At 49.0% G+C, this 13,192-nt stretch overlaps 6 protein-coding genes across 6 annotated transcripts; 2 read left to right on the plus strand and 4 right to left on the minus strand.

Moving 5' to 3' along the window:
- Window positions 1-374: 374 nt before the first annotated feature.
- EDB91DRAFT_1332702 (uncharacterized protein) lies at window positions 375-2,106 on the plus strand (the record flags this gene model as incomplete). Its single annotated transcript, XM_041325407.1, has 7 exons — window positions 375-953; window positions 1,148-1,172; window positions 1,227-1,300; window positions 1,354-1,431; window positions 1,482-1,561; window positions 1,621-1,758; window positions 1,816-2,106. Exons 1-7 carry the CDS (start codon window positions 725-727, stop codon window positions 2,104-2,106), a joined length of 915 nt encoding a protein of 304 aa, XP_041183570.1. The 5' UTR covers window positions 375-724.
- A 200-nt stretch (window positions 2,107-2,306) lies between these two features.
- EDB91DRAFT_1342622 (homeodomain protein 2) lies at window positions 2,307-4,649 on the minus strand. Its single transcript, XM_041325757.1, has 4 exons — window positions 4,099-4,649; window positions 3,918-4,031; window positions 3,676-3,867; window positions 2,307-3,623 (listed from the first exon to the last, which is right to left on the minus strand). The coding sequence occupies exons 1-4, from the start codon at window positions 4,558-4,560 to the stop codon at window positions 2,682-2,684; spliced, it is 1,710 nt and encodes a 569-aa protein (XP_041183571.1). The 5' UTR covers window positions 4,561-4,649; the 3' UTR covers window positions 2,307-2,681.
- Window positions 4,650-4,743: 94 nt separating this feature from the next.
- Window positions 4,744-7,154, plus strand: EDB91DRAFT_1095908 (homeodomain protein 1). Its single transcript, XM_041316968.1, has 3 exons — window positions 4,744-5,856; window positions 5,908-6,356; window positions 6,407-7,154. Exons 1-3 carry the CDS (start codon window positions 4,784-4,786, stop codon window positions 6,877-6,879), a joined length of 1,995 nt encoding a protein of 664 aa, XP_041183572.1. The 5' UTR covers window positions 4,744-4,783; the 3' UTR covers window positions 6,880-7,154.
- On the minus strand, window positions 7,155-9,770 carry EDB91DRAFT_1095910 (mitochondrial intermediate peptidase). The gene is made up of 4 exons (XM_041316969.1): window positions 9,202-9,770; window positions 8,636-9,152; window positions 7,921-8,580; window positions 7,155-7,862 (listed from the first exon to the last, which is right to left on the minus strand). Exons 1-4 carry the CDS (start codon window positions 9,709-9,711, stop codon window positions 7,237-7,239), a joined length of 2,313 nt encoding a protein of 770 aa, XP_041183573.1. The 5' UTR covers window positions 9,712-9,770; the 3' UTR covers window positions 7,155-7,236.
- A 433-nt stretch (window positions 9,771-10,203) lies between these two features.
- On the minus strand, window positions 10,204-12,297 carry EDB91DRAFT_1325875 (uncharacterized protein; the record flags this gene model as incomplete). The annotated part of the gene is made up of 7 exons (XM_041325213.1): window positions 10,204-11,037; window positions 11,111-11,322; window positions 11,468-11,684; window positions 11,752-11,905; window positions 11,973-12,071; window positions 12,141-12,173; window positions 12,209-12,297. The coding sequence occupies 7 exons, from the start codon at window positions 12,295-12,297 to the stop codon at window positions 10,204-10,206; spliced, it is 1,638 nt and encodes a 545-aa protein (XP_041183574.1).
- A 47-nt stretch (window positions 12,298-12,344) lies between these two features.
- On the minus strand, window positions 12,345-13,182 carry EDB91DRAFT_256881 (uncharacterized protein). Its single transcript, XM_041326621.1, has 4 exons — window positions 13,058-13,182; window positions 12,799-13,009; window positions 12,643-12,747; window positions 12,345-12,590 (listed from the first exon to the last, which is right to left on the minus strand). The coding sequence occupies exons 1-4, from the start codon at window positions 13,132-13,134 to the stop codon at window positions 12,576-12,578; spliced, it is 408 nt and encodes a 135-aa protein (XP_041183575.1). The 5' UTR covers window positions 13,135-13,182; the 3' UTR covers window positions 12,345-12,575.
- Between the last annotated feature and the right edge of the window lie 10 nt (window positions 13,183-13,192).

Genomic DNA, 13,192 nt, shown 5'->3' on the forward strand with positions numbered 1-13,192 from the left:
CCAAAGACGCATATAGCTATGTGTATTGCTGTTTAAGTTATCGATTGAATAAGATGCTCAGTTCCAGGATTATTCAAATTTGCTACTTGGTGTCTTCGTTCAACGCAGAGAACTAACAGGCAGGCATATCAAGAGCTCAACATGCAAACGTACTGGACAAAATAGTAGGCTCTCACCCCAACGAGTCAAGTCGCAGAAGAACTTTCAAAGGCGGACGAGCGCGTAGGACTTCATTTTGGCACATCTGATGAGATGCATGAGCCTGTCACAACAAATAGGTCCCGGAACGGCATCGGAACGCCGCGTACCGGGTGAGTTGTGGTGATACACTCGTTCTGACGCAGTATAAAAGTAAAGTTTCGGAAGAAATGCTTCAAGTTTTCAGGAAAGACAGCCTCAAGGCTCCGGAAGATGCAGTTCGCCGGGAACGTTGATAGAACATTTTAACCCTATATGAGTAGATGCAGCCGAACATGAATCACAGCCTAGCGCACGGGTTTACTTGTCGAGGTGACACCATCGCGACTCGTCCAATCCTGTAGCGTTAACGTCACGGAGACTAGTATAACATACCCATCATCTGTTAATCCTTCGCAGTAGGCATCATGATATGGATCGTTTGTTGATACGTATCCTTCGCAAAAATACCGACGTAACATCTTGTAACGTTTGAGAGAAATAACCTTATGGTGTATCGACGCGGAGGACGTCCATCAGACCGGGGATGAAGGTCCCCTTTCCAAGCTGTATACACCTCATTGAACTGTTCAATGCAATCACCATGATGGAGCAGTTCCGTGAGGTGAATACTATAAGATTGGCATCCAATCCACATTGCAGGCCGAGTGACAGCATGGTAGCCTATACACAGGACTCACCTGGGCACCGAGGTAGTCGAATTAGCATCTACTGGCATCTACTGGCATCTACTGAGCCTATCTGTAGGGTTCCCAGTCAGTACATACTAGCTAGAGGCTAGTTCGAGACTAGCAAGTGCTGGCACGGGGTCAAGGTAGGAACCGAATTGGCTGATTATAGAAGGACCGGCGCCGGCTAACTGCGATTGCAGGAGCCGGGTGATAACGATGGACTGATCAATGCACCGGATCTCTCAGATAGATTCTGCCTATATCTACCTGCAATCAAGCTCTCATTAAGCCCCCATCATCATGGTAAGTTGCTTTGCGCAGTGAATGCTGATTATCAATTCATTACATTCCATGTAGGATAGCTTTCATTAATCTCGCTAAGGAGGGTTACGAGACGTACTCCAAGTCTCAGTCTCAGTCTCAGTCTCAGTGTAAGTGGACACCCACCGTTTCATACTGAAGCAATATTTAAACACAACGACAGCCAACGTACACAAGACTGGAGGCCGAGAGTACAACTCTCCCGATAACCGGGGACCCTCCCAGTCTTTCAGAACTTCGTGTATGTACATTTACTTGATCATCGCTCCCGTCGTGCTCACAAGTACACAGACAACTCGGAGGAAGTGAGCCAGCACGTAGACTCTGACAACCATGGCTTCTTAGACAAGGCGCTGTCTCATGCTCACAGGGTTTGTCGTTTCCCTTCGAGTGACGTCTTTAGATCTCGCCTCATCGCTGCGGATTATAGACCGTCCAGCAGCAAGGTGACATCGATGAGGATGGTGTCCAAAACCTCAAGAATGCTCATCACCAGGCATTCAGCTCCGAGGGTCAGGGCCCAGGGGGCATGGCGCCCGATGCGTTGGGTGGAGCTGCAGCTTTCAAAGTGAGCCTCTTTCAAGGACGATTGATATTACGTTCACGACTGTTTATATTATTTCAGGTATTCACCGATATGATGAAGGGCGGTGGCAGCAGCGGCGGAGGCGGCGGAGACATGCAGAGCAAGCTTATTGGCATGGCCATGCAGCATGCCTCCAAGCTCTTTGATCAGTCCGGTGGCGGATCTGGCGAGGAGAAACAAAGCGCCATGAACAGCGCTGCTACATATGTCATGCAGCTTATGATGAAGAAGGAGATGAACAACTTCATCGGTGGCGGCAACAGTGGAGGCTTAGGGTGGTCTCATGGGCATGGTACATCAATTCCTGATTTAATCTTTCATAGCATCTGACCTCTGTCTTCTAGGCAAGCAAGTTCATGTAGATGTGTCAAGGGGAAAGAAGTTGTCAATAAATTTTGTATCTTGGGTGTGGTGCCTGCCCGTGTGTGGATTTTCTTTTGTAAAATTACTAAGTGCCCGTCCATACGAAGTTTTGTAAACCCATGGACTATACCCAATTTTAAAGAGAATATGCTCAGTTCTAGTCGCGTTTCAGATACACCCAGCAATCAGTTCCAATTGCTCACAGCATACAGCCAGCAGGTACAAATCAATACAGCAAAATAGCAACGAAAATTAGCAAAAGCGGGGATAACACGAAAGGGAATAAAAATGAGAAAAGCAAGAGCAGTGTTAAGACAACAATGAGATACAGCATATGTCAAGATGCGCTATCATAGACATGGGATTGCACAGGCTGCATATGGTCCGCTTCAGGGTATTAGATGAAGGGACGCGATAGGGCGCCGCCGTAGCTCTTCGTCATTACTGGATGTTCCGCAGCAATGAGGCCAGGCGTGCCAAAGGTAGAAAGCAAGCTCTATCCGGAGCATGCGAAAATAGAGTCCGCGGATTCCCATCAGAGGTTATGATGGTGTGCGAATGAGACTTGCTGCGGGGGGCGCACTGAAGGCGAAGTCAAACGCCGGTGACTTCAGGATATGTGCATTCCCGAAGATGCTTGAATTGAAGTCCAGCTGCAGTCCCTCGGCCGGCGAGGGAGTGCCTGCCAAGGCATCGCCAAACAGATCGACCATATTTGAAGAGAAATTGAATAACGATGCTGGGGGAGACACAAGTTGCATGGGAGGTGATGGGGATGATGGAGGCGGTGTCATGAGGCTAGAGGAGCTTGACGTGGAGCTCGCGCTTGAGAACAGGCGGCTGTGCGAGGAACTCTCAGACCCGAATGAAGATGAACGCAAAGGCGACGATGGCGAAGGTGAGGCGACAGATGCATCTGAAACAGCTGGCGTGATATCCCGGTGAGACGTGGGATTCCCATGAGGAATACGCCTCGGCAACGGCGCCATTTTCCGGCGGCGGGCCTTCTGCCCTATCGGGGTCTCGGAGGCCCCGGGTACCAATGTGATAGGTCTTGATTGCGGACTGGGAGTGTTGAAGACATGTCGACGAGATGCGGTTGCGGGAACGGAAAGTAAGGGAGGACAGACAGGCACGACATGCGGAACTATCCCCCGAATGAGGGCAGGGAGAGGTGCAGAGAAGGGTATAACCGTAATGGCAGCTACAGCTGCAAATGAATCGACGTTGCCGCGTGAATGGGCACCGGGATCATCTAGAATATTTATCCTCGAGAAGCAGTCTACGAGCCCATCAATGTCGGATGGAGGACGTTGAACAACTGTGTTCATTGGGCGCCGGAACCATTTCGGCACACCAAAATTCGTCACGCCATTCCTGGACGGGAAAGGATCATACGAGCACGAAGGGGGATACGACGATGGAAATGCGTGCAAAGGTGCCAGGGACTCGAGTGGGTTGCGTTGGCTGTCCGTGACAATAAACTATGCAAAACCTCATGAATAAAATGAAGACCACGGAAAATACTACACTCACCACCTCGTCGTCGAGGTTGGTAATTGAATCAGGAGGACTGGAATGCGATGTGTGCGCTTTCTTTTCCTCTGGTACAATGAATTTCTCCATACGCTGGTACAGGTTATCCAACGGAAGAGTGGCACCCTCAGCCACTGGCTTCTTCCTCAAGACTTGACCTTCTTTCTTCATTCTGTTGCGCCTGTTTTGAAACTTGCGATTTTCAGTACCAGAACCTAATGTAACCCAATAACTATTCGTACCCAAACATGAATCTGACGATATGTCATTGCCGATTTCTTTGCAAGAAAAGCCTTGTCTGCATGCGTTGGGAACGGGTTCTCAGCGAAGAAGTATTCCAACAAGGGAACATATTCCTGGTACGATGAAATGCCAAAGACTTTACGAAGGGTTCAACGGGCAAAGGCAGGACACAAGACGTACATGGTTAAACTTTGGTGCACAACTTGAAGTTCCAGCCCTGTCGCTTGTTGATGAATGTTTGAGATATAATATGACACATTGTTCTCTCCAAGAGACGAGTTGTTTGAGATATATATCGGTGAATACGGATAGGACCTTGTGATCGGGGGCATAGCCAAAATTGGACGAATACTGATTTGAACATATCTGCATTACAGCCGAGTGGCAGAGAGCCCGCAAGTCAGCAGCTCGCTTCTGATATGCTTGATCTATTGCTAGTGAGATTTTGGGACAGGCTCCAGCAGCCATAAGAGCATGTTGTATTGGTGGTGCGTCAGGAAAGGATAACTTAGCAATAGGAAGTTGTCGTGGTGATTGAGACGCGAGCGAGCACGACGATGTCGAGATAGAGGAAAGAGCGAGGTATTCATGCGCACGCTGCATGATCTGCTTTAAAGTCGAGCTCCAGTCGACAGAAGTCATTCGAGTCGTCGAAAATGTTGGATTCGAGGTATATGCTCGACCCAAGACTGGCCAGGTTGAAGTATATCTGGTGAACAATGAAATGATGTGTTTGTAAATATTTGATAAATTGCTTGAGCAAAGCAAATTGAAGTCCCGCATTGTCTGGGATTCCAAACAAATATACATACATATGTATGTGTGAAAACTCCGCCACGATCTCATCTCTTTCACTCAAACTACGATGGACGAAGACATACGACAACGTTTCCAACAAGCAGAGGACACCCTCATTGATGCAATCTCGCTTGGCGAAAACTCCTTGATGTCGTTTGAGTCATCCTGGAGTTTGTTGCACGCAGATTTTTCCCGTTGTGTAGAGGCAGGAGAACTATCCGACGACACTATATCAGTTGTCAGCATGGTGTCCTCCAGGGTTGCTATCATCGCGAACTGCTTCTCTGATTTACACAAAACACATGAAGAATTAAGGAAACAAAATCTCGATAGTCTAGGGAGCATTCTAGACCGCCTCAATCGTGTCACCATTTCACCTCCATCAATGCTCACAGAACAAAATCCACAATCACCGGAATCTTCCTTACCCCCATTCATCGAACCAGCATACAAATGGCTGCTCGCTAACATTCATAACCCTTATCCATCTTCTGATACGAAAGCAAGTATTGCTAGGAGCTCTGGATGTTCCTTGAACTCCGTTTCTGTTTGGTTCGTCAGCGCTCGCCGTCGCATCCACTGGACGACCATTTGCCGCAAACATTTCAACAACTGCCGAGCTGATGCCATCGACGCTGCTTCTCGTGCCCTGGTCAAAGAAGACCCTTCCCGTGTCCTTCCACACACAATCTGCCACGACTTCCTGCAGATGAAGGTTGACGCACAGAACCTTTATGCGTCTACTTTCACCAAGAGCGCGCTTGCAGGTGAACTTGACGCAGTGGTCAAGGATATGACGGAAGAGGACAGGTTGCGATTGGAGCGGGAGAAGAAGGAGCACGCAAAAGAAGAAAAGAATCGACGCGAGGAAGAGAAGGAGATGCGGAGAACGCAAAGAGCGCTTGATAGGCAGGCCCAAAAGACGCTTCCAGCTTTTGCTTCATACCCATCTCCCAGTTATTCACGTTCTCCATCTCCAGTTCCCACTCTCGAGGAATCGTGGACAGACGAGAGTGAAGACGAGGAAGATGATATCAATCCACCCATTCTCGCTGGTCGGAAACGGCGTGCCTCTGTGTCGTTTGAATCAAATGATTCGATAGAGCCTCTATGTGTGGATCGACCGATGAAACGCCTCCGGTAAGCTGTCATTTTTTCTCGCAGCATGTAACACTTATCAACATCTTTTAGGTCTAGTGCGAAAGTCCCGACCCCCTTTGCGGAGACTCCTGCCTTGCCGTCTCCGCCATCAAGTAGCAATGGTTTGGACGGCAACGATGAATTCGAAATTATGGCACTTTCTCGACCGTCTTCAGAGCCTTCACGAAAGCGAAGGTTATCAGATGCCGATGCCGATGCTCACGCTGGGCCCAAGCGTCCGAGAGGTCTCCTCGTGGGACCTCGTGTTCATGCTGTATCTGATCCTCTTCCGAGATCTTCCGCTCCTCTCGAGTCAGGCATCGATGACTGGTTCCACACGAACTTCTTCGAGATTCCTGGTCCAGTCGAGAACGTTGGTTTCGATCAACTTGCGCCCCTCGACATTGAAGTCTTTAGCGGATACACATTCCCTGAAACGCAATCTATTTCATTCCAACAGCCCACTCAGCAAGATTTCGTTCAGCCCACCCTGGTAGACCGTACGTGTCCTGTATACCTTACTCTGAAATCCTTGCTTATTGTCGCACAGTTCCATTGTTCGACGGACAGGTCGCTAATTTGGAAGTTCCTTCCCACGCCTCCCTTTCCCCTTCTCTCGATCACCTGGACAATTTGCTTGACGTGTTATCTACATTTGCCCCTGAGAATTCCGGCGAGGCAGTTCCAGCTTCCACCGGATTCGACACCATATCTCAACCCTCTATCAACCTTATGAACCCCGTGCCTTCTGATGATTTTATCTGGACAAATCTCTTGAATCCTGACCAACCCTTCCCGTCCGACATGGATCAATTCTCACTGCCATCGTCTTGCGATCCCTTCCCACAAATATTACCAGAGATTGATCTCTCTGCGCTCCAGCTCCCCCCGTTGTTATTTACTACGCCACAACCTGTGATTTCCTCACCTGTTGATTGTGCTCGCTTGGCGAAGCTGGAGCAACTCCAGCTTCTAAGAGAGCACGCACGGCTACTGGAGCAGGAACTAGCGGTGTCTGTGTAAGTGTTCTCGTTCTTTGTTCGCTGCTTTGTTTGCTGATTCCGGAGTTAGATGATCGTCAATATGCTCTCTTTGTTCGTGCTGTCCATATGCTTTATGCGGTCTACATATTATTATTCATATCATATCATATCTCATCATCGTGCACATCGCACATTGCATAACATACCCTACATCATGTCTCAGACAATCACGCATTTGCATATGTTGTTCTTTTGTTGTAGTTTGTTCTCCTTCGCTTTTCATTGCTCTGTATGTACCGGAATCAATCGAAACAAATTTTCGTTGTAATTGATTGTGCTCTAGGATCTAGTTTGAGAGAAATAATGGAGTGGTGAACAAATTAATGTAGTATGAATCCTAATGTCTTTCCGGAACGATACCATCTTCCATCCTCCATCTACCAACTTCCCGCATCGCCTCTGCGTCACCCACCTCGAGCTCAGGTGCATCAAGCAGCGCACTGAGCATTAACCACGGGTCCTTCCCACCACCATACCTCAGCACCTCTTGCTTATATTTGTCTCCCAGCTCGCGGTTGAGCGGGTCGGCAGAGAATATCTTCCGCCACACATGGGATGCAATAACGCGATCGAATAGATACGAGTAATACGTTGCACCATAACCAAAGAGATGCCCAAACTGCGTCTGGAACGACGTCCCAGGTGCATGCGGGATCAAACCACGAGTATTATACAAGTTTGCAAGGGCCGCCGTCGAGTCGAAGCCTGACTCTAGCACGGCGGGGGAGTGGTATATCTGGTCAAGCACAGAAAGTAAGATGTTGTTATGGGTATCGATGTACCGGCAAGGATCTTCGTGGTGATTTCCTGTTTGGTTGATGATAGAAGAGCCGTCGGTGTCGAAGAGGGAGAGAACTTTGGGGGAGTTGAGGAAGTGCTCCATGAGGATTGAAGGCAGCTCGACAAAGTCGGTCGCACAGCGCGTCCCAGCGACATTGTGGTACTCGGTCCGACCGATCATGGCTTGAAATTTGGTATACTGTCAGTGATCGTGATATAAACGAAAATGAGGAACTCTCACAATGCATGGCATGTCCCATTTCATGGAACAAAGTCTGAACTTCATGCCATTCAAGAACGGTAGGGCCCCGAGCAACAGACGGCGGTGCAAAATCGCAAAGCAGGACTACGAGTGGTAGCTGGAACTCACCATGCTCACCGCGTAGTCTGTGCCGCTTAGTGGCTTCAAATTCGACAGACGGGCGAACAAATTCATCTGTTCCTGGTATTCGCAGGTCGCCAGCTTCGTCGTCATCGTCCGTTCGTCTTGAGCATCTGACAGTGTAATGTGCGGCTCCGCATGACTTCCCTCTACGGGCGAAGAGATCGGCATATATCCAACCAACGACGCCTCTATCTTCGTCAACCACTTCTAATTTGTGCACGTCAGAGTGCCATACTTCACCGGAGGCAACATCAACGGGTCGTAAGGTTATTCCATAAAGGTGTTTAAATAGTCGTGAAAGGCCCATAAATACCCGGCCAAGTGAAAGAGGGGGGAGAGGAACTGGTGGTGCTGGTGCTTCGGGTGGGCAATAATAATCTCTATCCCATGCCTGGATAATAGGAAGGTTTGTCGATTTAAGATGCCCTTGCTTCCGCAGACTTAATGTGTGCAATGCATTGCGAGCAACGAGCGTCGTGTGATCCAAGAAGGTACCCAAAAAATGATTGACATTTTCTACATAACTCGGATATCAGGACGGACGGACATACCACCACACGGAATCGCTCACCCGGAGTTTTCGCCATCTTGTCGCTGAGCGTCATGCCAGCATAACTGTCCCAGCCTACCAGGCGACTCAGTTTTGCACGCGCGTGTAGCAACCGCTCAAGGCGTTCAATTTGCTCTGTACTGCTCGCGTGACCCGCTAGGTACACCTTTCTTCGTGGTTCTTCGTCAGGCGCCGCACGCATGATCATATGAGCTTGATGAGAGCCCGGATAAACCAGCAAATCCTTCTGCGTAAAAAAAGCTTGTCTTTGAAGACGAGCACCCATTCCTCGGTCCTTCAAACCTTCTAGCTCGGATGGCTTGATCTTCACTGGCGGTCGTGGGGCAGAAGCTTCCGTGACAAACTCATGACCCACAGAAAGAATCTCGGATGAAAGGGATACAAACCTCTCCCTTTGTTCTGGGGGAAGTTTGATAGCAGACTTCTCGAAATCACGCCAGAATATAAGTGCAGTTTGAAGTGCCTCCTGACTGAGGGACTTGACGATCTCTGGGTCGTGTAGTACAGTGTGCAGCACCTAGCAAAGGAGGTGACATCTTGAAAATATGTGACAGTGCATGACTCACTTCATATAACCCAACATGAGTATTCAATACGTTCATAAACTCGCACAACTTCTCATAGCTCTCCGTAGCGCAATCTACCCACCGAGGATCAGGATGTGCATTCCGCAAGAGCTCTGCCAGGTCTATAACCCCACATAGAAGATCGCTGAGTCTGTCCAGATTCTTGATCACCTTGAAGAGCTCGGACCGGGATTCCCTAGCCCGCAGTATTCGCTCTGTCAGGAGTTGCGCGCGTACGAGAGTTGAATCAGCGAGCGCGCTAAACGCAGCTGGCGTTGTCAGCTGAGGGTGCTGAAAAATACCAGAAACGAATAACGGTGAAGCTTTCTGCCCTGTCTGAGGTCTGTCGAAGAGAGAGACCAGTTCTGCATCGTCCGAGGACGGAGGTCTCACCAGAGTTGATGCTGTTCGGCGAGCCAGACGAAGTTCATGAGCGCGAAGATAACCACGAAAGCTCGGTACGGGTCGAGATATCTTCTGGAGAGCATTCTCCGCGATTCGTGCAATCATCTATCGAGGGCGCTTGACGTAGACTGGAAGCAAAGTCCGCCAAAAGCTTTCACGGTTAGACTGGTCCGGTACTAATTGCACCCGCACAATTACCTAAAAATACTAGTCGAATCACACAGTTGGTCTTGCACTCGCCTCGAAAAATAAATTCCTCGACTATTGGTTGGATGGTGGTCAAACTCACAAAAAATCAGTGTCATAATCGCTACGAGAAACCAATGGGGGTACAAAATGAAGTGATAAGTTTGCCGTGTCTTGGAAAAAAAAATGAATAGATACATAGTACAGATATGGAGGATCAAACGTCCCCGCTTTATCATCACTGCAAGACCTGCATAGGTCGGACGTGTATGGGGAGTAATAAAATGAACGATTAGACTAGGCTGATCAGTGGGTGAGGCTTTGTTGGTATGTGGAATATTATGGAGTGCGAGTAAAATGGTGAAGACAAGAAAAAATGCCAAGAGTCGAATGAAGCGATGAGATAGAAAATCATACACTCCGCAGTCCTTCCAATGCAACTGGCGATAAGCTACTCTCTTTGTGGTCGTCGATGTCCATCACATCTCCACTGCCATGTGTGGGGACCGAAGCGTTACTACTGGTGCCGGAGGGGCCGGTATCTCCGTTGTGTCCATGACCGTTCACGGAGGTCGAACCACTGCCACCAGGTGGGAGGACGTCAGAAGGCGCAGGGATCGGTTCCACGGCATAGAACCAAAATTTGCTCTTCTTTTTCCCTCCAAGCTGTTCAACTGCAATCTCAGTTGGTTTGACAGCTGCTGCGCCGTTCGCTTTGGTCTTCGAGACGCCGTTTGAATTCTCGGCTGGTAAGGCTGGGGGCAACCCTGCAGACGTAGAACTCATCGTGCTTTCCTCCGTTCGCGCACGTTTTGATGGGCGGTCTATGGGTGTCTCTTCAGTAGTGCCAAGACGAGTCGACCTCCTTTCGCCTCTCCATTCAAAAGCAGACAAATCAGGGGAGGATCGTTTGGATTTTGTGGCACGAGTGGATCTCCGCTGTGCAGTCACCTCCAACTGTCGACGGCCATGTGATCGGGAGCTACCAAAGTTATCCTCCGCAAATGGCTCGTCATCATAGTCGTTGTCCTCTTCAAATTGATATTCATCAGCGTCATCCTGTTCGTAAAATATATGAGCCATCGAAATTAAATGATCGCGCCAACCACTTGCCTCTCCACTCTCAGCGTCATGGTACACGTAGTCGGGCCGACGGGTTTGCCGTCGCGTGCGGGTCTGTCGAATTTCAGCTTGCGCCAACAGTATCTGGCGCTGTTCTATCTTCTTGCGGGCCCTTTGTACACGCTGAATAATCGGTAAGCAAGCAATAGTAGGATCTATCTGTTATTTACTACCGATCAGAAGGACAAATACTCACCGCTAATTCTGCGTCAACAATGTCTATCCGACTTTCAAGTGCCTTGACGAGTGCAGTATGGGCTTGTTCTAGCTTGTTTTTACGATCGCCTTGCGGGGAAGATGCTTTCAGCTTCTCAATCACAGCAAGGTACTCTTCACGCGTTGAAGAGACCGTCTGGAAGGTTGCGGTTATTTTCCAGGGGTTAGTTGAAACGTATATCCGCGGGGAATCTAAGATAGATTAGAACGGGAGTCAGCCGGAAATCCTTACAGACGGCTAACGCCGGATAACATGGGGCCAAAAAAATGCGGCCTCGCACCAAATACACGCAAATAGGAAACAGGGCGAGGAGTATGAAATGAAAGACGCACGAACCATCTGCAACCCAATAGCGCTTGCGTTGTGCGTCCTGACCCAATGGAACAAGTTGCAGATTCTGCTGGCTCTTGGAATCATTGGATTCAGGTGGGGCAGTTTCGGGGTCTTTCTTCTTGTGCTTGTTCTGCATCACGCCCCACGCGCGATCGACAGTATTCTTTATGTCAATGGAGTGCGTAAGTTGCAATTCCACCAGCTGGCGAAGAACTTGGAGCTGTATGGGATATAACGTGACGCGCTCTCAGGGGTAAATTTTACAGCATGGCAAGACAATGACTAACTTTAAGATCCCAATCGGCTGCGAAAAAGCCGCCTTCCAAATCGGCAAAAGGGTTCACATTTGCCCTCAGTTCATCGTCCCAGAAAACAGTTCGCTCCGATGTCTTGAATGTGTCCGCAAGGACAGCATTCAAAGTTGCAGAGATATGATCAAGACTGACATAAGTACAAAGACGGTCAAACGTTCCTCATGCGTGAACGGGTTATTACAAACAGTGCTCACCTCAAATTACGCGTCTGCGGGCGCAAATTCAGTATGAACTGCTGTAAAATCTTTTGTAGTATGGGATCTGGGCCATGCGTCAAGAGGGCATTCTCAAAGCTATCATCGGGGGAAATCGCGTGTTCAGTTGACGCGAGTGAGGTGCATGTAGTGCGGGTGTGTGCTCACTCCATCGGTGTTTCCAATCCCTCCACCTTCGACCTCAGATTCGTGAACTTGCATATGAACGAATACACAAAAGTGACTCCCATCTATCGGAAGGGTGTTTGGCGTTTGAGGGAGGGCAGATGTGCCCTTTCTTTTCTGCCTGCGGTGCAGCAGACATGATGCAGGGAATGAACGTGAAGGAAAGGGTCAAGAGTGGTCACGGATTTATGACCCGCATCATCCGTGGCTACTTATATCAACCCAACCTAACAAATATGTGGCAATAGTGGAACCCCAGGCACTTCGCGTGTAAAATACATGAATTTCAAGCTGTATACAAGGACATGATGGTATGAAGATAGCTGTTGTTCGCCACTGAAATTCTGCACCGCGAGTCCGCACAAAACCACGGTCTTGGACACGAACGCGGTGCTGAACGCGATTTTTTTGCAAATATTATCCTGGACCAACCTATTGAATGCCGTGAGAGTTTGCACGGACCATCTGAAATTGTACTACACACCTTGGGAATGTCGTGGTGCTCACTGAGTGACTCGAGTTTAGTATTCAACTCGTTGACGCGATCCTTGTGCGTCTTGCGTGCCAATCGAGAAACTTTATTGGCAAGCTGAGCTTTGGCGTCAATAATCTGAACAGTTGTCTCAACCGGAACACTCACCCTGCGTCGTTGCGCTTCCTCAAAACGTCGCTCCGCATCCGTTTTTCTGTCATTATTCCCAGGTAGAGCAGGAGAATCACGGTTGCTCCCCGAAGGAGAACCATTAGCAAGTTCTGCGTCCTCTTTGAATAACAATTCCTTCACTCGTTCACGCTCGCGGTCCTTCCCATTATCGGATTGCGAGTTAGATTTGGATTTGGATTTCTTCTTCCTGCGTATCTGTCAGGTGCGCTGAATGGTAAGGACAAATAGCACATACTTCTTGACAATTCCTCCCTCAGCAACGCCGCCCTTGAATTTGAGTGAGCCTCCTGGGCGAAAATCGTAGTCCGCCATCGGAGGCTGCCTCAGCAGATGACGAGGAGAAGCAAGGAGGTTCTGCTGACGTAAGGAA

This window comes from Suillus paluster, assembly GCF_016628075.1.
Source record: "Suillus paluster strain FC165 chromosome Unknown EDB91scaffold_2, whole genome shotgun sequence".
NCBI classification, from domain to species: domain Eukaryota; kingdom Fungi; phylum Basidiomycota; class Agaricomycetes; order Boletales; family Suillaceae; genus Suillus; species Suillus paluster.